The following is a 26483-nucleotide window of genomic DNA, read 5'->3' on the forward strand; positions in this document are numbered from 1 at the left end:
CATAGCAGCATTATGGAAATATTTCAGAATGTAAAACATATCCAGTTAATTTGTTTCCCATGCATTCATGGTTTCATTTACTCCTTTTATTTTTCAGTCCTTGTTTCTTTTTCATTCTGTTTGACCCAAAACCAGTGAGAAAGCAGCACTTAGACCTATGAACTTCCCATATGCTTTTCCAGTGGAAAAGGCTGCAAGGACAGGGAAGGGACTCTGAGGGTTCAAATAACCCCAAAAAAAAAAGGCTGAAGGCTACAAAAAAAATTTGCCTCAGGCCCACAGGTCTGATCATCCCTGTCTCAGAGGAGAAATCTGGTTTTGATTTTTTTTAAGTGAAGCACTCAGGGAAAGGGTGAATGTGGGAATTAAATATCCCACAGTGTCTGCTCCTGTGGGGCACCAGGGAGTCACTAAGCACTGGAATGGAAGAAGATGCTTTAGACTCTTCCTCTGTCTCTTCACAAATTTGTTTTGTAAATTTGGCTCTACAACAAAATTAGACAGCTGGTGACAGGTCCTGAATTGCAGTGTAAAAGAAGTGGGGCTTTGGGGTCTACACAGTTGTTTTGGGGTTTTTTCCTGTCCAATGAGAGAACTTGTCAGAATATAAACAGAAGGTAATTCTGTGGCCGAGATACAGAAAGTTTTGTGTCTCAACACCTCACAGCCACAAAATACCTCTGCTGCAAGCCCCTGACCCTGACAAAATAAAACACTGACTGCAGAAGATGGGAAAAGGACAGGACAGACCATAATAGTATCAATTTCCAGGTACTGAAATGCCTCGCTAAGGCCCTGCAGGACAGCAGTGCTAGTGGATGGTGCTAGAAAGTAACATTTTGACACCAAACCCAAGGACTTTCATGCACACGGGCCTCTTTCTGCCTGCTCTACAAAGCCAGCAACAAAAACCCACTTCAAAACTCCATCCCCAAATCAGAAAAAGTCTGTTCAGCAAATCTCCCTGCAAAGACTTTTCCTTTGCTAATTAAAGCTCCTTAAATGAAAACATGCAAGCATTTGAGCTATTGGTTGTTGTTGTTGTTGTGAATTTGTCTTGCTTTTTCTAAAGTTTTCTTTCCACTGACTTTCCCTGGAGTGTTTATTCCCACAAGAAGTGGAAAATGGAAGTGAGAGCCTGCACAGAAAGTCTGGGCTAGAAAGGCCCTTCCAGTGTTCACCCAGAATTTCCTCATTTTTCTGGTCTTGGTACTTAAACATGCTCCTGTGCATTGAATTTCCATTTCTAAAACTGAACTGTGACATCATGATATTTTTTTAAATTGGAAATAGAGATATCTGAAATGTAATTCCTACATTTTACTGGCACGTAATGCCCCAACAGACAACAAGGAAAATGCAGAGCTGAGTCAAATGACAAACCCAACGCTGAGTTCTCCTGAGCTCCCCAGTGACTGCTCTTTACTTGTACTAAAGATGCAACAGGCCAGGGTTGGAGGCAGCTCCTCCATGGTCATCAGTGTTATTACAGACATGATAGACTGTGATATTTTCTTCCCGAAAATAAATTTTTTCCAGGAACTTAGAACCAGAGGGGCAATTCCCTTCTCTGCAGCCAGTGGAGGTGCTGAAGGTGCAAGGAATGCATGTTTTGAGCCCCATATCTTTATGGAAGTTACAGAATGTGATTATGAGATCTGTCTAGCAGGAATTATGTGTTGGTTTCTCCAAACACAACAACTCTGAAAGTTCACTCACAGCAACCTGCAATCTGGCTTGGAGGGGAAAAAAGTCAAACAATTTGTGAGCTTCACAGTTTCTTCTTCCTCTGACTGCACTGACCTCTTGTCTAATGGGGAAGATTTGGCCTTAAGGGAGTCTGAAACAGAATCCAGTTTCAGGCACTGGAATTTAAACATCCCAATTTCACAACAGGCTGGTGGAATTCACTGGGGATGTGCCTACAGAGGGCCAGAAGGAAATTAAAGCATGTTGGTTACTTCGTCTGGCTGTCCAGGTTAATTGATACAACTTTGGCAGTCATTATAAAAAGGGATAAACAGCATTTAAATGTGAATATTTTCCAGTTTTTTAGACAAATTCTGGAGGTGCATGTGAGCAGGCAGCAAAAAATTCATTGAAGAGGGCTGGTTCTCAATGGCTTATCCCCACACTGAAATAAATAAATATATGTGCATACATAAACACAAGCACAGAAATGTATCCAAGCCAAGATTTCCAATAATGGGTGTGTAAGATTAGTTCTAAGATCTATATTTAGACCAACTTTAAAACATTTTAAAAATAAAGACACTGCATTTATTTTTAAGCTGTTGGCTCAGAAACAGATGCAGAGATGTACCACACAGCGTGTGGGAGATGCTAAACTGTCACCTCATGTGACCTTTTCTTTCATTCCGTATTCTGCATATTTTCAACAATTTTTCCTCTGCATGCACTTCTCAAATTCCCCAGTGTAGGTGCAGACACCTTTAAAATTGTCCAAGGGATAATTTTGGACAACACACGGGTAGAGTTTTTTTTCTTTTTTCACCCTTCACAAAGTCCTTTGGAGTAGACAGTACTGGAAACCATTTTTGAAACTTGTTTGTATGCAGAAATATCTCCTTTTGAATATTGCCTCTCTCACTTTTAACCTTGTTATTTCTCATCATCTCTTCAGATTATTAAAAAACCCCAACTATTACCAGGGGATGCATAAATGAAAAAACTCAGTGTCCTGTGTGAATTCCTATCAGAAGCTTTTTAGCCTAAATTTGGTTGTTTCTCAGAATTGTAGACTTCTGACTTGCAAGCTCCCAATGGTCAGAGAAAAAAAAATCTTCAAGAGAGAAAATTGGAAAAACACCAGCTATCACATCCAAAAGCTCTGGCAATGAGATTCACAGGGAAATACAAGTGGAGTTGAATCATAAAAATGAGATGAATTATGCCTAGCTGTAATGAATATTATAGGTGTGGTGCTTTTGGAAGGAGCTGACCTGCTGTGAGGTTTAATTTAGGTCTTTAATCCCTCTCCATAACTAATTTAAAATCCCTTGAGAAAACAATAGTTTCCACACACCTTTATTTCTAAATATTAGCTTTGACTTGTCTACATGAAATTGCAGTAAGGCTACTCACCCAAAAGCAAAAGGACCATTTTGGCTGCAGCCCAGATGATGCAGCAAATTGTTTCACATTGAAACAGTTGAGTTTGTTGTTTTCTAGTTTGTAACATTTAAATAGAAATGTATAATTTGAGAGCTTTAGGTAGTCTCTGATTTCAGCAGCAGATGTATCACCTGCTTCCATGACTGTTCAGGGTTTGGGGTTTCTTTTCTGCAAAAATGTTGACAATAAATGTTATCAAGGGTAAAAAAAAAAATACAAAAATCATCCCAGCCTGTCTGATAAACATGTTTCCCTGGCCTCACACCCCAGTGAGCACTGTGACACTATACTTTTATCATCTAGTGTGTGCTCAGAATGAGCTTAGAACAGCAATTGCCAGGAATAGGCAGGCGATAAACTGCATTGATTTAACACATCTTGTTTTCAATCATGCTCGGATTTTCTGAGCACGCATTTTTCCTGTACTTCAGCTTGTAGCTTTTATCTGACGAGCTGATCCCTTTTCACTGCAAAATGAAAAGGTCGCACAATAAGACACGGTTTACTGGAACTTGAGCATGCACCAGGGAAAGTATTTTAGATAAATACTGTCAGACATAGTGGAGCTGAATTTCAACAACACAATTGCTAAACAACAATACTTATTACTCTCTAGAACAAGCCTACAAGCAACTTATGGCTTACAGCAGGGGAGATCTCAGAGTTTGACTCAGTAGTTAAAGAAACCTTATTAAAGGTTGTTTAAAGATGCAGCATTGTTTTTGCCTTACATGCACCTACCAGCCCTACCCCAGGACCAAACTAATACTCCTTCAATTCCTGTCCTAGCTAACTTATAAATTATGGAAAATCACACCAATGACTTTTCTTATTCTTTTGTCTTTTTTCTTTTTTTTGGCAGAAAGTTGATTGACTACATGCTTGATTTAATTTAATCAAATGGAGCACTGGGTGCTGGTAAAAAATAAAATTATCCAAATGTGAAAGCAATTTAACTGAAACTAATTCATTAACCAAGGTGAGTCACTGAGGAGGTCAGTAAATAAGCAAGGAGTAATATGGCATGAACCATCCACCAAGACCAAGGTACAGTAGGCTCAGAAGAATAATTCTAATTCATCTCCCTCCTCCCTCTGAATGATTGCAGTGATCCTGACCAATACAGAACTGGAAAAAAAAATCCTCACTTTTTTCTATCAGAAGGGGCAAAGAAAATACTCAAAAAAAGATACCACCTATTCTTGATGGAAGATGAAATACAAAAGGAAGTCCCAAAACCAAAGCTGCATCCCCACAAACCTCCTCCCTATTTTTCAGCAATGTCAGGGCACAATTTGTGTGAAAAATTTATGTTTTCATTGCTTCTCCTGAATATGCTTATTACTCATTTAGGTCCAGCACAAACTCATCCTAGATTCACTTTGTCCAGTTAAAGCAGAGCCATTCTGGCAAATTTTCTGAAACTACACTGACACTGGCTGAAGTTTAGCTAGTCTACCATATATACATCAGATAGCCAAGTCTCCAACTCCAGTCAGAACCGTCCATCTTTTGGATATTCCACTCACACTGTAAGTCTTACAGAAAAAATATCATAAATATTATTTAAGTTACATTTTTGAATTATAATTTTAAATAGGCAAGTCACAAGCAAAGGGACAGTACTCAAGAAAAACATAAAGTAAAATCCAACTGTGCATGCAATGCCACCTCACATTTAGTTCCATGAGCCTGACTGCAAGAGGACTCACATGAGCATCGATTTCTCCTTCTCACCTGGCAAGGTTTTTGGGTTGTTTTTTTTGCTAGAGGAGTAAGTTGAAAATCCATGCTGCATTTTAGGGTTATCTCATGCAGCACAGACAGAATTCTGATAGGTCTACTCCATTAAGTGCTCATAATCCCAGGAATGAAAGTAACTCATTTCTTCCCAGGGTGCCTGTTAACTGAGAAACTCATCTTAATTGAATGCACAGCTCAGTTAAGCATCCCCACACCCGCAGACCATTAGTGCCCCATGGGCAGCTCTGCCAGGCCCTCCCTGCCTGGGGCTCAGCAAAGGAGGGGATGGGATGAGCAAACACCGTCAGGGGCTGGTGCTCCTGACAAAATGAGGGCTCTGGGCTGGACTGGCTTTGGCTGAATTATCAGCATTAGATCACCTTGCCAGTCAATTACAGAGGGATCAACAAATCCTGCAGCTCTGCCCCCAAACACGAGCTCAGCGCCCCTGAACACGGCACAGAGAGATCACTGGGCTGGATCTGCAGCCTCACAGGCAGAGGGGAAGAGGAAGCAAAAATAATTGCTTAAATCCCTCCCTTCTCATCCTGCCTCTCTCCCACCCTCCCAATTTGCCTTCTAGAATGTTCTTGGTAAACCAGGGAAAGTGATTACGGAAATTAAAATATCTGAGGTGCAACCCTTTGCCTACAAAGTTGATATATCAAAAAGAAGCTGAAAAAGGCAAAGAAGTGAGGAACCAGCCTGAAACTCGCTGTCCTGCTATGAAACTCTCCTAATATTTCATTTACAGCAGGAATGAATGATTCTTCAGTGGTCACTGCTGAGTTTGGGATACACAGCAAAACATCTGAGCTGGCTGATGGCACCCCAGAGCAGTAACCACATCCCTGTGCTTGAACTGGATTGTTTTTTCCAAAATGGGAAATATTAAAATTTCCCTAATTAACACAGAGGTGGAATACACAGATTGTGAAATTATCAGTAAATAGAATGAAAGATGTAAAGTTATGATAGATAATCAGATACCATCACACAGGTTTATAATCATGCACTAGTACTTATTTCCTAACTTTCAAGATATTATTGGCAGTCTATAGGAAAATTCAGAACTCAGCTCTGAAGTTATCAATAAAATACCTTCCAAGTAGCATAGTATTGCTATTTTCTCTAGTATATAACAAATATCTGCTTTCAATCCAATTCAAAACAAAAGCAAACCTCCTGTAATGGATTACATTATTTTGCACAATTTTTTTCCTAGTAGATTTCATAAGAACTGTTGTCAAAAAAAATTGCCACCAAAATCTATGTGTATTGTATTAATATGCCTCAAAGTTCAATACCAACACAAACAGTATCATCAGGTGATAAAAACAAAGATACTGCAAGTGTGACATGAAAAAAGAGTATTCGAATGTTAAAATCTAATCTAGCAATTTGCAAATTGCTGCTCTAAAAGGAGGAATTTAGCATTAATCTTGCTGGAAGTGGCATATTTATCAGGAACTGATTTGCAGCTTTCCAGGCAGTAAGCAATGATATAAATACATTTCTGGGTCCATCAGCACTATGCAAGAGTGAGCTTAAACAGGCAAGCTCAGGAGGCCCTGGGTGTGTGAAGCTTTAAGCACCTGGCTGCCAGAGTTAATTAATGTGCACAGAGGATGCTCTGATGCTCCTGCTCCAAACCAGCTCCTGCACAACTGCCCCGGGGTATCTCTGCCTCCTGCTCTCCTGGGCAGTGTATCCCAGCTCCAGGGAAGCTTTTCCCTCCTCCCAAATACCCCCTGTGCATGCCAAGCCCATCCTCTCTGTCAGGACACCTTCCTTCACCAAACGGGACACAGGAAAAGGGATGGCACTGCAGAAATGTCCAATATCTTGGGTTTCAGAGAAAATCACTTTGGTTTTGCACTGAAGGCCCTGTGTTGGTACTGCACAGCCCATGTGTGCCCATGGGCAGCTGAGTCCATCCCTGCAGAGCCTGGGCACAGCCAGGGGGGGTGACCACACCTCAGAGGTCTCTCAAGAGAGGGGAGTCCCACCAGTGAGGTTTTCTCACTGTGTTGACTTTGATTTCTACATTCTGTGTGGTCTCTTCCCTAACTGTGCATGATACACTGTGGTAAAAGCAGTTATTGAAAATAAACCTAAATTTTAGCTGATTGAGCAACAAATGGACATTGATAAGGTTCTGTGCATCCTGCTGGAGCAGATGGATCCTCACTCCCCCAAGCTGAAGCTCGGGAGACACAGCAATGAGAGTTATTCTAGGACATGCAAACTGGCTGATGCTTTCTCTAAAAAGCAAAGGGAAATGCAATGTCACCTTTTTCTTCCAAACTTTTCTTGTTGCACAACACAAAAGTGAAAGAGCAAAAGAAAAGGAAAAAACTCCCATGGGATTCACCTGCTCTTATCTGTCATTTCCTTTTGTTCCCTTTCCTTCTGCAATTCCCCCCACACCAGCAACATAACACAGTTCCCTTCAAAAACTACTATTTCGGTACTTTATCACAAATATAAAGTAAAAAGTGAAGTACTGAAACACAAATAAAAGGAAACTAAATACACCATGTCCTGGGCACCTAGAACAAAACTAGAAAAAATACTTTTTCTTAACATTAAAATATTCAGAAATTAAATAATTAGAAAGGGAGAGGTGGGACAAATGCAACTCTGGTTTAAAGTTTCTTATAATATGAAATCCCATAATATTCTATAGGCAGCATTCACCATCAGCTAAACTGGCCCACTGAACTCTGGTGCAAATGTCAGATGGCAGATTTTAGTTTCAAGTACTCTTTAAAAAGTACTCAGGGTTGACTTTGATGACATTCAACTACTAAGCATGCAAATCATTATTTATTATTTCTTAGGCTTTCAAATCTCACTGGATTAAAGAACACATTACATGATTTGGTCAGAATATTTTTCAGCTCTGTATTTTAATCAGATTATGGCTGTGCAGACCTTAAGTTTCAGGATATTTCCCCAGCAAAGAAGATGTATTTCCACCAGCAAGAATGAAGTCACCCTCTTTGTTGTGAACCTATTCAGTGTTTTATTTCCCCCTCAGTATAAGAGCTCTTTCCACATTATTTGACATCATACATTCCCTGTAATTTATAGCAGCCCTGAATTATTTCTCAGTTTCAGAGCTGGGGAACAAACAGCCACAAAGCCATAAAATTTAGGTACCTATGCCTATTTAAAAATCCCAGCAGGCACCTAAATGAACTTTCAGGTCTCTAAATGCAATTAAAATTCTGACTTTAAGTAACAGGGTCAAAAAGGAAGCTTGAGACTCAAAAGAGGCTTTTTTGCCACTGCAAGAAAAGCTGCTGCTTTCCAGTGCCTGGACCTGCAATTTGAACTGTCTGAGGCATCAGGATTGAGATCCTTCAATCAGTCAAGTTTTAGTGAACTAAATCTGTAAATAAGCACAAAGGACAAAATTCAAAATTTCTTTCTCTGTGCTGTGCTGGGCAGGGTAGAAGAGTTGGGCACAGTTTTTCAGTAGTAACCTGCAGAGGAAAGAAGCTGTCAGTCAGTGATAACCTCCTATTCCAAGCACATGGAGCTTTTCAACTTCAAAAGGCACTAATGAGTAAAAATTAGTATCTGCCCATCCTTGTACTAATGCTTTCAAGTAGAATTCATTCTATTTGAAGTTTTTTTTTAAAGTGTATTTGTATTCTTAATTTATTCCTAGTCATCCTGAAAGCTTTTGGAGACATGTAAGATCACCCCCAAAAAATTATATTCAGTGACTGCCATTAACTTCCCATTTCATAACATTTCACAGAGGAAAAGCAGTATTTTCCAACCTGTGGTGTACAAAAGTCCTGGACCCCAGAAGTCCTGCAACTGTTTCTTGGTGGCCCATGAAAGGGAGCCAAGAGAGGTGCAAGTCTGTGGTCAGCTGGTTAAAGCCACTGCACAATTCATTGTCCAAAGGTCTGCATTTGTACTGGAAAATATTTAGGTGTCCACAACCCTAAAAATGTTGCAGAGGCTGCAATAGGTTTGTTGGCACAAGCTCTCCTCCCACTGGAAGATTTGCTACCATACATTGAGGCACCAGCTTGGAAGATTGCGGATATTTTCTGCTGAATGGGGCCCTTGGAGAGGAAATATTTGATTTACTGCAGAGTTCTCATTTCCCTGAATTGCAAATAAAGTGTAATTTGATTAAATGTAAATGAATCCTACAATACTTTTGGTGGCTTGTCTGAAACAATTGATTGTAATGGGCATCCATCATTTGGCTTGATTTTAATTCAGAGACAAAAAAGGCAAAATGAGAAAACTAAAGCAAGTGCCACTGACATTCTAGAGCTGGAGCAGTCGAGATTCCTGGTGTTGGACTGTCATTCCCATTGTTCTCAGAGTAGAGGGGAAATGCAAAAGCAAAAGCTGAAGAATAAGGGGAAACACATACATAGAAATAGATCTAGAGGAAAATTCAGCTTTTTCACAACGTGTTCTGTTAAATCACCTTAAGGAGCACAATTTGTTAAATTTATTTTAACATCAATATTCTGAAATGAATGAGTAAGGAAAATTAATATTGCTCTGTGTTTCTCAGTTAGAAGAAAAGCTTTGTTTTTATAGATCACCCAAGTCCTTTTTCACCAAGATAATTTCCAAGTGCATAACACTAACTTCACCAGTTCTTGTGGTTTGAAATAATAAGAGAAGTGAAATTACTGATACACACAAGCTTGATAAACTTTTGGTGTCACTTTCTTCAAATGTGGAACTACTCCAACCACAGAGATAATAATAGATGGCCAGATTGTAACTGCTTTATTGCTTCTTTTTCCTCATAAATTTTAATTTTGGAAAGTTAAGTGAAAAATGTGGTTTCAATTTCCTACGAATTGCACACAATTGGGTTTTAACAAGAGCATAGAAAGAGATGGTACATTCTTTGGAGTGAATTAGGGAGAGGAGTTTGTGTCTTTGTCTTTCAGCATCATCAGAATAACAAAGTTCAAAATTCAATAAAGATGACTGCAAAAAAAAGCAGCTGTAATGTAGTAAGAAAAGCAAGGAGTAATTCTTTACCTAAATAAGCTCTGAGCAATTTAACACAAAAAAACCTGCTGTAGCCTTTCTCCCCTCTGTTTTACCAGAGTAGAGCTTAGAAGAACTCAGGCAGCAGACACGTGTTACAGGAAAGCCTCTAACAAGGAAACTCTGGGTACATAAAATCCTTTACCAGCAGTACCAAAACCACCCAAATGCTGTGCAAAGCAGCCCTGCTCGGGCCATGTTAAAAAGGATAAATACTGGATAAATACTTTGGTGGAACTACCAAAATAAGAGCAGAAATGAAAGCCAAGAGGAGACAGAGATAATATTGATTTTGCCCAAGAAGCACACGGGGCTCAAACCAGTGTGTGGCTTTACCCACAGTACCTGCACCTACAACTACAGAACCTGATTAGGATCTTAAGTCATACTAAAGGTGACCAGATTCCCTTCAGCAGCAATGGTCCAGGAGCAGTTTTTGAGGTGGAAGATGCCCTGGGGGAGGTAAGGGAGCACCAAGCAAATGTTGAGAGGGGATCCTGTCAGTGATGCCAGCAGAGAAATGAGGGGGCTTCACTCAGGATGAACAGGGAGGTGACCCATGGCAAACCAAACCTATTGGTCTGCACAGCCCTGAAATGGGGGTGGAGATTAAAATACAAGATGGGAAATCCCCTAAATGCCTGTAGTCAGGCAGTCAAAACTGTAAAGTCTATAGGTATTGTGAATCTTAGAATAATCCCATGAAAATGTGCAGTGGTTGACAATTAGATTCCTAATTTAATCAAGCACTTAAGTAACCTAAAGAGCTTCCTTGACTTCCAAGTTGTTTGGCTGCTTCTATGGAAGGATACTCTTGAATCCTAAAGCACATAAATTGATTTACATATTTTTAAACAAAAAATACAGCGAAAATTATGTTGAAATGTATGTAAATATAAAACCTGTATCAGTTTTCTTTAAAATGTTTAAAAATACTCAGAGCCTATAGAGAAAAAGAAGTAGGAAATAAACAAAAGTGACACATTTGTAATGAGTTTCAGTGCAAAAAGAAATTTTCATTATCAAAGTGTATGTGAAAAAAATCAATTTCCCTAAGAAAAAAAAAAATCTGGCAGTATAACTAGCACTTCAGGGGGAAAAAACCCATCTTCCATAAAAATTCAAATTATCAAATTTGCAAAATCTAAAGGGACAAAAGTTATTAGGGAATTACTGCAGAAATTTGAGAAAATATCTGTGATGAATTTCATGCAGCTTTATTACACAAATCCCCAGGAATTTCTCTTTTTTTCTGTAAAAAAAATGTGATTGGGCAATAACTGTAAACCTCAAACTGTTTTCTAAAAACACACACATGTACTGATGAGCTGCTCTGCTGACACCCCATGCCATGGTTGTTTCCTGAGTTAGATTTAACACACATTTTCTGTCTGTCCATATCACTGAAGGGGTATCAGGGACAGCTAAAGGTGATACAGAGACTCTATCATCAGAATGCATGAAAAGACACTTTGTTATTAGAAATCTACAGTTTTTATAGAAACAATGGTGGTCTTAACATTTGATTGGCTTTTAGGAATTTTCTCTCACACTACTGGTGAATTATGCATATTATACTCTGGAGAACTATATCTATAAACAATGGTTACAGAAAGGGAGATAACAATTGCTTGAATTCTTTTCTTCTAAGTTTCTTACAGCTTCTACACAGTTTCCCAGGATTTTCCTGGGACAATTATGTCTCTCTCTGTTCAGAGGATATGTAATTTCTACATGTCCTATGACTGGAATCACCAAAGGCAGAAAAACCCACAGGCATTGCCAGCGCCTTAAAAAGGTGCTCCAGCCCCAACACCTCAATGCACAAGAAAAGAATTCTTCCAGTGAATGGAAATGCCAGGTCCTATCTCCTTCAGAGGCAACAGCAGCTTGTTCCCATTGCAATTGTCCCTTCCTAAGTGGAGATGCCCAGGGTGCCAGAGAAAAGGGTTTTGTTCACCCCAGGTGTCCCCACAGAGCCAGGACACAAACCTCACCCATTTATCATCATGCCAGCTCAGCCTGACAAGGATTTTTCCCCCGGGGCTTCTGAACTAGAGATGTTATTTGGGTTACAAAAACAATTGCACGTTTTCTGCTCACCACATGCAAATGAAAGGGTCTGGAACCTGCCAGGGCTGCAGCCACAGCTCATCCTCAGGCCAGGGCAAACAGGGATGGAGGGAGAGCTCTGGGAGAGGCACCTCGGCCATCAGTGGCTCAACTCCCACTGCAGGGCCCTGCAGTTCACAGAAAGCAATTTCCTTTGGCCTCTGCATCAGCCATAGATTATTTTCTTCCTCTCATTTTTCCTCCCTTCCCCCATTCCTTGAGCAGAAGTGCCTGCCTCACTCTGCCCCCCTCGCTGTATGGATTAAAGGGGGGGAAAGGAAAAACCCAACAATGCTGAGGATCCAGAGCAAATCCTGCAGATCAATGTTGGCTGAAATTTGCAGGAGGCCTGATCTGTTCAGAACGTGATCATCTGGTGTGGCTCCTATTTCTAGATAATGATCATGGGATGCAGTAAGTTTGCAGCACATACAGAGCAGCTTCCTCACAGAGCAGGAGGCACCTTTGCCTCCACAAGTGCTAAAATGTTGCCCTCTTACAGGACTTCACTGGGTTTTTTTAACCCACACAATTTCTCCTTAATTATTTCCTTTTTTTCATTTTATAGGTAAATCTTATCTGTGCTCATTGTAAAATTCTCGCTGCTAAATTATTTATGCCAAACAATCAAGTGTGGTACCTTTGCAGATGTCAGCAGATAAACAGAAATGCAATGTTGCATGATGGAGCTTAATGCTGTGGAAATGTCGGGGTGCTTATTTTAAAATTCCACTGACCTTTGCTGTCCTATTTTCAACTTTTGCTTATTGCCACAGTAAGGAAACGCTGCAACGAGATCGGGAATTTTTACACGAGGATCCTGAAAGTTCAATATATTTAAGGGAAGTGTGTTTCCTCAATGACACCATTGCTGATTTTGTGCTATCAAGAGGCAGCAGAAAGGCACCATTTATACAGACCATGGGCAGTATGAGATACAGCAAAGAGCAAAACAAGCAAAGCCAAACTCCAAGGTTGCCTCAAGAGAAGCACGGGAGCAAAATGTCTGTGTGCTGTTGTAACATTAAGATATTAAGGTTTGTGGTTATTTGGGGGGTTCCTCTCTTTCCCTGCTGGCATTCCAGGCTCTGTGGGATCTGTGTAACAAGGCAATAGTGTCTGGGAAATAATGAGCAGGGGAATGCAGTGCTGTTCTTTCATTGCAGTGTTAGGTGCGATGTTGCACACTAAAGCACTGGATCAATACTTCCAGCAGCAGCCCGTTCAATACACCTGAATTATTGCTTCATTTTTCTTCTTATTATAGATGAGTTGTGTTATTATTTTCCCCAAATCGATATTTTACAACCTTTTTTATCCGTTTCTCCATAAATTTTGTGATTACTTTAAACTGGGAATTCCGGTACACTAAATAAGATGCAGTATCTGAGAGGTAGTGAATGTACCAACACGATTTTTTACTCCAGACACTGCTTAAAGGCAGATCCTAATCAATAGCTAAGTAGGAAAATTTTTACGTAAGAAAGTTGGAAGCAGCACCACGCTCACAAAATGAAAATCCAGGTTCCTAGAAAATGCTGGCTCCAAAAGAAGGCTCTTTTAGAAATCCAGGGAAGGAGAGGCCTGATGGGCATTTTGCGTGGGAAATTTAATTCCAAACAAATATGCTTTTTACTTCCCCTCAGCTAAAGGGCGACCATAACTCACTGAAATTGTTTCTTACAAAGCAGATAATCCTGTGCACCTTAGAGTGATTTAATTAGCTTCCGTAGCTGTCTCCTGCTAAGTGTTTAAAGCATCTGCAAATCAAATCATGTTAACTCATCTGCTGCACCACTTTCTTTGTTCTGTGCATAGGACCCTCCTAATAGCATTAATAGAAGCATGAGTTTCCCTGGAGAGGGGAGTAGCAAAGTGAGTTAATTACATAGTTATTGTAAAATTGTGTACACTATTCCACAGATCACACTGGGTAAGTATTAAGTTGCTACACAAAAAATAATTTTGGGTGATCTCAAGCACCAAAATGGTACAATTTGAAAGGAAAATGCAGATTCCCACTGGAGCTGGAGGAATTCTGCCAAATTCCTGCACACAGTCTGCCTGGCCTGGCTGCTCATGGACTGCAGTGCAGGATCCTGGCTCTTCCCTACACTTCAGCTGCAATTTCTACCCTCACATTTACTGCAGGATTACAAGATTGAGCAGTAGGAGGTACAGTAATCTCCATTTAATGTTTTATAACACTTTAAAATTTTTAAAAGGAAAAATAAAAAAAATCCCTGGTATTTTCTGCTATAAATGGTATAGATTTCTGCTCAGATCCATTTGGTCTAATTAGGCATCACAGACCCCTCAAGAAGAAAGTCCAGCTTTGGACTGGGCATCAGTACTACAGTGGAGCAAATAATTTACAACTAATTATTCCCAGTCAGTAACTATCCAAAGAGATATTTTTCTTCAATTATTCTGTTTAATTAAAGAATTTCTCAAACAGTTTTTCTGACTAGCCTTACCCTTATTGATGGATAATTACAGAGTGGATTGTTACAATTTTTAAACTTAAATTCTGCATTTACATGTTCAGCAAAGGCATCACCTCACCTGTGTCTTTGCTGCTTTTCAGTAAAATTTCTTAACAACCAACAGTGAGTTTTGTCCAGGCAAACACTATGGAAAATTCACTTTCCATAGCACACTCTGAGTTTTTCTCAGACAGGATTGTTTCAGCAAACTCCCTTGTTCAAACATTCACAGGGAGCAAAACACTACAGGGAAACTGAAGGAAATTCATTGCCAAAACACAAATGAATATTCATGGTCTACAGAAATACCCTTATTTCCCAGCTCTAATCAGCATGAACATCTGTGAAAAAAAAGTCTAATGGGGGAAATTGGAGAGGGGAGGGGGGTCATTTCCATCCTTTCCCTTAGGCCCCAATTTAAAGAGGGTTCATTTCTCTTTTTAACAGAACTTGCAAGCAATGAGGATGAGCAGTTTTGGTGAGGAAAGGAGGCGCAGGCTTGGCCTTATCTTTGGGAAATCTGAACTAAATTCTTCATCCTAGAACAAAAAAATATCTGGTTCAGGTTCTTGTTCCTGCCCCTGGCCAGCCAAACCTGTGCTGGAGCTCTCTATCAATAACACCCAGGGAAAATCCCAGGCAAATAGGTGAGGCATGACTCAGTCTCATCCTTTTAAACAACTGACATGCACAGTTTAATGCAGGATTTAAGGGAGTAAAAAGTACCTCAAAATTAAAAACCTGCACAAAAATAATATTATTGTTTTCAGTATGATGGTCACTTGAAGACCTGTTTTTTGGAACAGCAATGCCACGGCTATTTCTAGTAGCTGTGCACAACATGCCTGTGAAGTTCAGGGAGAATTCTTTTTGGAGTGGTGAAAATAGTCAGAGATCTACATTTGGAAAAAATATTTCCCCAGCAGAAGTAACCTTTCAATGTGAATTCATGGTCACTTCTGGCAGCAAAATCTTGCCTTTCATTTTTACAAATATAAGCTTGCTGCTGGAACTGCCTGAGCACACAAACAACGTATTTTTGTTCAATGAGTTGTAGCCTTCTACAGAAACTATCCTGAAAGCTGGGAATTGGGTATAAGATAGGAGAAAAAGAGGAGAACAAAAGAAAAAGGTGACAATAAGTAGATGTATTTCAGTAATTGCAATATTTGGGGTAATAGTTACTTTCTTACACAGCACCTGGCACGACGGGCACTGAGGGTGAAACCCTTCTCACCCAGCACCAGCCAAACAAGTTCTTATTTGAGAAGTTGTTCAGCGCCCATATGAAGGTAAAGGACAAAGTTTCCTGATGATTCCCCCACATCTTCAATGACATCTGACAGCACAGGGGGTATCAGACCCAGAGCTCCAAGAGGTTCACTACATTTGTATAAGATATAAGAGGGTCTCATAATGTTGAAAAGGCATAAAACCCACCCTGAAGATGCTGTAATGATAAAAAGGGACATCAAATTTCACAATTTTTCATAGGTGTCCCAATTTTGTTCTGTAATCTTCACAGATTTAAAATGGAAAGTTTAGCACCAATTTCTGTTTTAACAAATGTATTTTTACTAGATGGCTGTTACAATATCTTAAATGCCATATGTGTTTTCTGTCCCATGGGGTCCTAAAAAATGCCATATTTAGCTACTTGTGTGGTGTTTCTATCTGTGTTTTTTTGGTTGGGTTGTTTTAGATTTGCTGTTTGTGTGTGATTTGGATGGGTTTTTATTAACTCTCTGTCTGCTGGGTGTGGGTTTTCCTTTTTTTAACCACCAACGCTGGCACCTGGTGCTATCCAACAGCAGTTGAAGTCCACAACTCTTCAAGCATAGAGGTTAACCACAATTTATGGCAACAGGAAAAAGAAGAAAAATGATATTTGGGAGGGAAGGGAGATGACAGAAGTTAAAGACATTGAGAGATGAAAAAACAGTAGGTATGGCATGCAAATACCTTAGGGCAAACTGTGCAAGACTGCAGATCTTCATTAACAACTGCCCAAATGCAGACTCTATTGTGATACTGCCTGGATGGCTCACACTCATCTCCCTAAGGTATAAATTGCCATGAACTCCCTGGTCCTGGGCAGTCAAGTTTGGTGTGCAATGGAAGAAGTTCCTTCAAAATAGCTGTGCAAAAGCACAGCCTAATTTACATCGTGCTAATATGTTGGTGTTCTAATATATCAAATAACTTCTGTCCTACCTTGTGGAATAAAGATCTGCATATGCTTGGCTTGGCAGGATTAAGGCATGATGGTTTTATACTTCTTAATTAACTGCTCACAACAGACCAACAGGGCAAGATCCAATGGCAAAACTCCTTTCAGTGAAGGTTATACAGTTAGATGCAGACTTTAAACAATCAAGCTTGAGATTTTTTTTTTAAATGTACAACAAAATGTAGCAGTTTTAGCACCACAAGGTTGTCCCTCAGCAACAGCAGCGGCTGGGCAATGACAGTGACCTGCCAGGAGGTCCCGGGGAAGCTCATTGAGATTGCTGAAACTTTTGTGCAGATTGAATTTTCAAGGAAATTCTGCTTTCTCTAAGACATTAGCCAGCCATTATCATGAAATAAATGTGGCCCACTGCCACATGTCTCACAAAACTTAAAACACCGTGGGTACAGCTCCTTTCTGAGCTGGCTCCTGTGGTGTCACCAGCCCAGCAGCTCGGCAGCCCACAGGGCCTGCCTGCTCTGCAAAGTTTCATACAAAAGTGCTCAAAATAACTTCTAATAAAGGCAGGATGGACACTGTAACCTGTGCCAGGAGGCAGCTCTGCAGAGTTTTGGGGCAGCCTGAGAAGCTGCCAGGATTGAGTTTTGTCACAGTGTGATTAAACTGTTTCCAACATCTCTATCCAGTCACCAGGGCAGACCACATCACTTATGCACTTGATATCTTCATAACTAAGCAGAAGAGTCTGTGTGAGTTCTTGCAAGATAGCAGAAAAGTACAAAGAACTTCACACTCCATGCAATAAATTGCTCTTGCATCCACTGAGATGAAAGGCTACAAGTACAAGATTTTCCTTTTATCTATATATTAACAAAAAAAGCCTGAATCTGTAGACATGGGCTATATTGAGGCACATCTTCTCTGTAGTCACTGCTGTCAGAAGCTCTAACCAGGCTAGATAAGCACTGCTGGCTGTGTAGGGATGCTGGTACAAGCAGAAGGAGCGAGGCTGCCCCAGTCCTGCCTCAGGGGAACGATGCTGCACATCCCAGAGCTGGGCACTTGTGAAACAAAATGCCTCAGCAAAATGAGCCCTCACCAACGAGCACCTCAAAGGATTAGGCACATCTTAAGGAGACTCCTTGGCAGGCAGTGCTGTGTGAGAACATTCCTCAGGCAGCTGTGCACTAAATTCAGGTCCTGATGCCCTCTCCAGAGCCAGCGTGGGCACCTCTGAGAGCCCGGCCACAGCTTGGCCACTCTTCAACCACAGCAAATCCTGCCCACCATTCCAGCAGACACCAAAACATGCTGCACCCCACGAGAAGGGCAGGGAGGGTGAGTTAAGTACATGCATTCCCATGAGGAAGCCAGAATTCCCAGTCTATTAATCACGTCAGTGGCAACAAGTAGTTGAGGATTCTGCTTCCTGGAGCAGCAAAGAGACAGTGCCTTGTCCCTCTTCTTAGCACACAGCATCAAAATAGATTAATGTGATCAGTTCAGCCTCTGCTGCCACTCTAAACTGCCCATTTCTATGGTTTTTGTCTAACCTGGATACCCAGACATTAAAGACAGTGAAGCCCTCTGCAGAAACAAAGTACAATGCAGACTTTTTAGAAATTCATCTCAGGTCCCTGTTATATTGGGCTTTTTTTTTTTTTTTTTTTTTTAAGGAGGGAATAATATCTCATCAAGTGACATGAGGATAAAAGGATAATAAAAAAGATTAACAATTTCAGTCTGGAATAAGAGTTTTGAAGCAAAGGTATGAAAATTTAAAGGTATTGGGGTGGGGATAAAGAAAAGAATTTAAAAGGCTTATTTTGTGAATCCAGAGGGTTAATTTATCATGAAGTCTGGAATTTAAAAAGCAAAAAATGGTTTATTGGCTCTGAAGGTCAGATAACAATGTTATATCATATTCAATGGGCTAAGGTTCCAAGGGTCTACGGGGTTGCATGACAATTGCAGGAATCTTTATAAAGTCTATTTTATACCTTTATTGTTAATAGCTTTCTAATCCTTTACCACAAATTTATAGTTTAGAAATGGCAACACATTTTAAAGATTAAAGGTATGTGACAAACAGTTCATGTCCTCTAATAATCAAATCACATAGTTTAGATTGGGGGCTTATCAGGCTTTTTCCTACTCCATGGTTTCATAGGTAGAAAATACTTTATATCCCTATTACATGAATGATGAATGGGACCATTGGTTATGGGCTGTTATTTGCTTGGCTGTAGTCAATATGTTTTCTTTGGACAGGGACTTCAGTGATTTATTTCTCTTTTGGCCTTATCACTTATTAACTCAGGGCAGACAGAAACAGCCAAGGTTGTGAATAAGGACTGGTGCCCATTTAGACTTCTAATATCAGAGAAAATATTCTTTTTAATGATCCAGCTACCCTTTGCTGCGTAGAGTCTGATTGCACTTCCCTCTAACTAGAAAATAAAGGTCATATTTCTTGGAGAGTGTATACATAAAATATGCAAAATAATATGTTTCCTTCACAGCCAGCTTTATTTTGACGGTTGCTGTAATTGCTTTCATTTTGAAGCTGTCCTACAGGTACCCTGCACACTTTCAGTGGGTGTTTTTTCCAGGGTGTTATGGTGCTACCAGTGTTTAAGAAATACCAAGGATATGAGGGTTCTGGTATTATTAGCATATAATAGGGATTTTCCAATTTACCTCCACCACGTCCTCCGTGCAATCAATTAAGATTTCTCCCATCTTTCTTTCCAGACTCTGCAAACCAAACCAACCACCCTAATATTGATAATATTCTACCCTGCTCTCTCCACACTTCACTCTACTGAGCATGTCCTTACAAGCTTCAAAACAAATATTTTGGTAACAACATTAACACCTCAAACCACCACCAAAATAGTAAACACTGAAATTATTTCACTTAGAAAATCTTGTTCCAAAACAATTGCAGCCACTATTTTTTTCCCCCCCTCACAGTTTCCAGGCAGGGCAGGTGACTGACTCAGTTAATGGACTGGAACATTACAAAGGTTCAAGCTTAGCCTCAAACAGAGATTTCCTGAGAGCAGCTCTTGTCCTGAAGGGCAGGTAACACCCAGCTCACATCACTGATGGGGGCCTGGAGGGAGGGACTGCACCAGCCCCACCCTTGTTTTCCCTGCAGGCTCCTGGACCCAGCTGTGGTGCCATGAGTCCTTCAGGGACTGTGGCAAACACCTCTGGAGTCCCCATGGCTCCACTTGGGAAGGAACACTTGGCACAGTGAGATAAAATCTGCATTAGGATATTTTTTAAATAGTTGTTAGAACTTTTCTCTTTTTTTTTGCTTGTTTCCAGAGGAATTAATTAAATTCCCTGGTAAAAGTTTAAGTTTACAAAGGTTTGTTTTCATTCATCCTCACTTGATTGTGCTCTAGAGAAAGGATTTACCATCTCATGTTCCTCATCCATAGAGCATCTCTGAGATGAGGAACAGATTTTCTATGGAGCATCCAAAGCACAGGGTAACCTGCAGCACAGGGCTCTCCTGCTCTTCAGAACAGACAGCTCTTACTTTAAACTTCTTATATTTCTTTGCACTGAAGGATTTCTTTTTCTGTTCTTCTCCAGCACTTTCTGACTATTTAACTTCAAGACATCTGATACCTTTTATTCTGCCACCACTATTAATATTTACTAGTGAAAGGCAGATAAAAACTGCTGTTAAAAACAAATGGCATTCATTTGCTAGCTACCAGATCTCATAGCTGGTCACTCTTCTGGAGAAGTGATGTGCTCTATATTTCATTTCAGCTTAATGATCCTCATATCTTTGAGATTGAAGAATTTTATAAACATATCAGGATAAAATGTGAGACAGCATCAGACATGCTGGATTTTTTCTTTTATTTTTATTGTTCTGTTGATGGTGGCCTTCTCTCCTGATTTATACTAATCAGTTATTTAAGTGCTCATGATTTAATAATAAACACACATGAATGAGGCATTGTAAAACTAATGAGGTTGTGGATTACTGATTTTAAGAATAACTGCCACTGGGTTTTAACATTTCCCAGGAACTAACAGCCACACAGCTATGGCCAAGGTTAGCTGGTGTAAGGGTCAAACTCCAGTCTGCAAGGATCAAGAAAAGCTCCAGTGGGGCTACAGGAACTTCTTGACAGCCAGTCTGTCTCTTATGACCACTTCTTTTTCCTTCCTTTTTTCTCTTTTTGTTAATGTTCTTTTCTCTAGTCTACAAACTCCAGAACTCTCCATTCTGAAAACTGACTTTTCATTGATTATGTACCTCTTGAACTTAGTTATTGGTGCTTTCTTGAAAAGAGAAAATTTTCCTAGCAAAGGAAATAACTGAAATTTATCAGGTTGGAAATTTAAGGGACTCAAGATCAGCTTTTAAATGGTTCCAATTCTGACCAGATCTCTCTATGTGACTCCAACCTCTGCTTCCAGGACCATGGACTGGAGTTTTAGATGGTAACAGATAGTTTTTATCCTCTTACTCTTGAAGGCATTTGACTTTAAAAAAAATGAAAATAAAACAATTCTCAGAAGACAACTACTCCTGTGCTTCTGTGAATAAAACCATCTAAAATTAAAAATCTGAAAATTAAATCACCTAAAACAGAGACTTTTGGAAATGCTACCCAAATAATCGGTGATCTGCAAGGCCCTTCCCCTTTGTACACAGACTCAAATATTTTCAGAAGAATTTTCCACGAGACCATTTCTTCTTTGTAGCAAACAGGGGAGTGAAAAGCTCCCTGAGAAGCCCTGTGACATTTCAGAGACGGACGCAGTTTCCCAGAAATTCTGTGAATATCCTGACCTCCACAGCACCAGGATTTCCACATCTCCCTACACACAGTGGCCTAACAGTGTAACACAAACACTGCTCACTCCTGGCAGTGTCCACTCTGTCCTGCTCAGCCTTTGCCACAGTTACCCTGCAGGACAGAGCTCAGCATGGGGGTTATTCCCAGCCCTGTGTGCCCACACTCATCCTCCATCCAGCCATTCCCATCAGCAGCACTTCCAAAGACAATCCCACCCCAGAGCTCACCACAAACCCCAAAAGGCCCATGGGGGACTTGCCTGCTCCTCTTGGAGCAAATTAAAATGGTCCCTAAATTCCAACCTGAATCCAAGCATGTAACCCATTGCCAAAAGGAGGAGCAGTGTTTGGGGTACTGCTCAGCCAAGAATCTGAATTAACCCGTGTTGCACACAACCTCAGTGACACAGCTCTGTACTTCTGGCCCCTAGGAAGTCCTTTGCTCTGTTTTGGGAAAAAAAAAAAAGCATAAAATCTTAAACTGAGCAGGTGGTAGAAGACACAGCATAATGCATCTTTATGGACCCTCCATATGTCCTTTCCAATATGCAGTGAGATAAATTCTCATCTCACTTACAGTCATGCAGCCCCACTCAAATCTTGCAGCTTAGTACCACTGCAAAAGTCATCTGTGAAATTCATGTTGTCCATGGTGCATCATTTTTTTAAAATTAAAACAAACCCAAAAAAATCTCAAAGGCCTGTCTGGGTATCACAAATTTGAGCCAACTTTCTTATTTAAGTCGACCATATATGCCCTGAGTCACCTTGCCAAACTACCTATGGATTTGTACCTTTAATCTCTTCCTTTATCTCAGTCTCTCCAGTCCTAAAATAATGGTAGTGACACCCACTTGACTCCCAAGTTGTGACACAAAGCTGAATTCATTCAGTGCTCTCCAGTGCCACAGGAGACTTAGAGATGAGCAGTGCCACAGCATGTCTGGGTATTTCTATTTGTAATATGGATTTTTAATATTATTCCAAAATGAACACACATTCAAGGTGTATTCAGATTTCTGTGTTTCTGATAACATTCTCTCAGGAATGTCAAAGCTTAAAATCTAAGAAATAATTGCTCTCTAAGTGCATGCTAATGGCTCGCTCTGCTGATGGAAAATAAAAAACTCATGTTTTCTTGTAAGCACAGGGTGACACTGGTTTATTTCTTTCAGAAACACTCACAAAAGCCAGGATTTTTCTGTATATATGTGACCTTGATTCCTAGATGGCACATGGGCTACTTAGAGATCATGTTACTAAGTTATTTGCAGTTAAAGAGGAAAAAAAGGCTAAAATTAATGGGTCACTGGGTATTTTCTTCTGAGAACTTAACTACTTAACAGTAAGAAAAAACCAGTTTACAGCCAGGTGGCTTGAGGGGATATTTTGTTGAACACTGATTAAAAATAATTTCTTCTAAATGAGACCTGACCACAAAATGGGACCATTAACGAGCAGGGACATTCTCACCAGAAAGGAAACTACGCTTGATCAACTCCTGCACCGCCCACAAACCCCAGGTCTCATTCTCTCCCTCTCACACACCCTCTCTTTTGCTTCTCCCCCCTGCTTTTGCTGCTCTCCCCTTTTCTTGTTCCTAATAGCAGGGTAAATAAGCAGCAAGTGATGCTGAAATGTTTTCGGCCAAAAACAGAGGCCAAACTCCTCTGAGAAAACATTTGGCCTCTGTGGTTTTGTAATATGTTCCAGAACACTGAGTTCACTGAAGAACATTGTGAAAAACTCCCATCGGCTGGAGTGATGCTGGGGAATGTTACTGTATCCCAACTTCCAATTGGTCCATTTCCTGCAGGCCTTGTTAAAAAAAAAAAAAAAAAAAGGAAAAGGAAAAAAAAAAGAAAGAAAATAGTGCTATGTGGGAGTTAAAACAAGTTCTCATGGGAAAAATGAATGGCAAGAAATTCTAGCTTTAAAAGAAACAGCTAATCTGCTAGTTTGATTGTTCTTCAAAACTTACAATGAACCAATAATCCTAATTAAAACCACTTGGCCTAGTTCTCTAAAGCATCATAGCTTTTTCTATGCTTCGTTTGTACACACCATAGACTATTAGTTTTTTTCTAGTGCTCACTAACAAAGTGCTGACTTTGTTGGGATGGCTGAGCTAATTTCGTGAACTCAGTGTGAAACCTTAGCTAAACAAAATTGTGGTAATTTTCCTTAATTTGTAAAAGTGATTGGAGTGCAAACAAAATTTTCCTCTTGGGTCAATCCTATAATTTTCAATTAACTAAAACTAATCGGCAGGCATGTACTGAACCTGCATTTTGTTTAAAGGGCTGGAAGGCACTTCTGAAGGTCAGGATGCATTAATTGTTTTTATTTTAGTTTCATTTAGTCCTTTTTAAAAAGCTACATTTAATTTCAGGCTGGGTCTAAAAGGAAAATGCAAATTGTGTGAGGTAGGATTTCAGTCACAACACCTTTTCTGTATCTATTGTACCTCTGTAAGTGACTGCATGAGAGAATGGACTGGATCACCTTTGATTTTATCATTATTGTTTAGTATTTCATAACTTCCATTTACTGGATGAAAAATACTGTGTTTTAAACACCAACCAGAAAATGCATACATGGAAATACTCTCCCTACTGGGACACTTTATTTCCACATTCAGCCATCTGCTTCTGGGCAGACAAGCTAAACTGCTGCCCTCCTTTTCACTGGAAAAGCTAATTAATGATGATCTGAAAAGCAACCCCAAAATGGGTTCAGCCCATTTTTACATTTAAAGTCATCAAAAATTTCTTTGCAAAGTTAAGGGGAGCAGATTTGCCCTTTTTTTTTCCCTTCCATATCCACACCTGCCATTTCACCAGCCCCAGGGGCAGCCACCCCAGTGGGGTGACAACAGGCAGGAGAGCACAACCTCCTGAAAGGGAAAGGATTCCCCTCAAACAGCCCAAAGCTCTGGGCAACACCCTCCTGTCATGGTTCAACCATCAATTTGACCTTTGCTATTCCTTTTCTTCCAACACATTCAAAACTCTAATTAATTTTTTTATATGGTGTGTTATTGTCCAATATATGGATTTCCCACGCATTGCTGAAATGATAATGCTCCCAAATAAACACACACAGCTTCCACAAGTGCCTGCTGCTCATCCAGCAGGGCAATATGTGAGAATTTTAAGAGTCAGTTTAAAGAAACCCAGTGAATAATCTCATCTAGGGGAGAGGGTATTTGAAAAAGACAAGAAATAATATAAGGCACCTTTGTTCAACTTGCTTAGTATTAACAAAATTCAAATGAGAGTTTCCTGCCCAGCTGGAGCACAGAATTCTCTACTCTGCCTCAAGTCCCTGTGTGTACACTGAGAGTTGGAGCAATGTGTGAGCCCAGTGGAACTCAGAATGCCTTAGTCACAAGTATTTATGATATATCCTAAAGTTCCAAGGGCAATTGAGGATGAGGAAATGATTTGTACTGGGTTGTGCTGAAGCACAGTTCAGGCAAACAGCTCCAGCACAGTCCTTTCTGTAGATGTGAACAACAACAAGGGCATTAAAAGCACATCAAGACCAGGGCAAAGCTGCTAATTCCTGTAGCACACACCCTCAGAGGAACCAACGACACACATCCTTTTTAAAAAGTTAGGCTGCTACTTGATTTACTTCCCAGGCCATTCTTATAACTACTGAGAGTGGTTTGACACTGGCAGCACCTGCAGTGTTCCAGAGTGGGGGGTTTTGGTTAGTTTTTTTGAGGCCAAATCACTCAACTTAGTGGTGTCCAGTGTGGGAGACCACCCCAAAGCACACTGCAAGGTGCTGTGTCTGCAGCACTGACTCGGCTGAGAGCTACTTGGGCTCCCTGGAAGCCAGAGACAAGTGAGTTATGGTGAGATGGGCTGGCAAACAGGCTTGGAACCCTTGCAACACCTGCAGGACAGCATGAGATGGTGAAATTTAGCAGGATCCTTCTCAAGGCAGGTTTGTGTGTCTGGCTCCTTGTGCTTGCACACTTTCTTTGTTTGGTAAGAACTGGAGTATCTGTTTCCCTCCTTCCTCTCCCCTCCTGGGTAAAGAGATGTCCTATTGTGGGGACAAACAAGCAAACAAAAATCCCACACTGGTGTGCTTTCAGATTCATCCCTACAGCCCCCCAGCTCTGACTCCAACCTCAACTGGTACCTTCAGTGATGTCTCAGCCAAAATAACACAGCACAGCTTTTAATGACAAGAGCAGAAGCCCTAGCAAGGGTGATATATTGCCTGCCCTATTTTTCCCCCCTTACATTTAAAGCATCCATTTAAAGCATCCATTTTTCCCCCCTTACATTTAAAGCATCCATACCTGTGTAAATGAATCTTCCAGGCGTTCCCTTGCAAAACTGCTTAGACTTGTAGGACAATGTGACTTCTACAACCCCTGGGATGTGTCGGGGAGGCGTCTGTACACGGATGGCATGTGGAGTAATCAGCTAGAGAAAACATTGGGGAGGGAGAAGAAAGAGAAAAAAAGCACTGTTAGATGCTGAACACTTCTTTAATAACACTTTCCTCTCAGATCTCAGTAAATAAGCTTGAAACATGTAATTAACCTGTCAGTGTTTGAACACAATCTTGATGTAACACACACAAAAGGCAGTGACCACAATATTTACAGGCATTCTTGTAACAGCATTATTCCTGTTTTCATACACAGCAGGCACTTGCTTCCTAGTACAACATCAGCATGGTGTAATGCAATAACTGCAGCCTACAGCAGCAGGACACCCACATTTGCTCAGATGAATTCTGAGGTCATGACAGTGTCCAACAAATCAGATCCATAAATGACACATGATTACATGTGTGAACATGGCACAGCACAAGTCCAAGGTTTTAAATACTCCAGTCCCCAGCTGACATCTGTGCACTGGCAGAGCACCCTGTGCTACTGTTTTAATTTTCTGTTCATTTTGTGAAG

At 40.4% G+C, this 26483-nt stretch overlaps 1 protein-coding gene across 6 annotated transcripts in view; it reads right to left on the bottom strand.

The window, feature by feature from the left end:
* EBF1 (EBF transcription factor 1) overlaps positions 1–26483 on the bottom strand; it is a 264174-nt gene that overhangs the window by 31887 nt on the left and 205804 nt on the right. For all 6 annotated transcript variants that reach the window (XM_059483699.1, XM_059483698.1, XM_059483697.1 and 3 more), the window contains exon 10: positions 25869–25995. In XM_059483699.1, coding sequence (XP_059339682.1) covers positions 25869–25995 — 127 coding nt within the window. The remainder of the gene's footprint in view (positions 1–25868; positions 25996–26483) is intronic.

This window comes from Ammospiza nelsoni, chromosome 16 (assembly GCF_027579445.1).
Source record: "Ammospiza nelsoni isolate bAmmNel1 chromosome 16, bAmmNel1.pri, whole genome shotgun sequence".
Taxonomy (NCBI): domain Eukaryota; kingdom Metazoa; phylum Chordata; class Aves; order Passeriformes; family Passerellidae; genus Ammospiza; species Ammospiza nelsoni.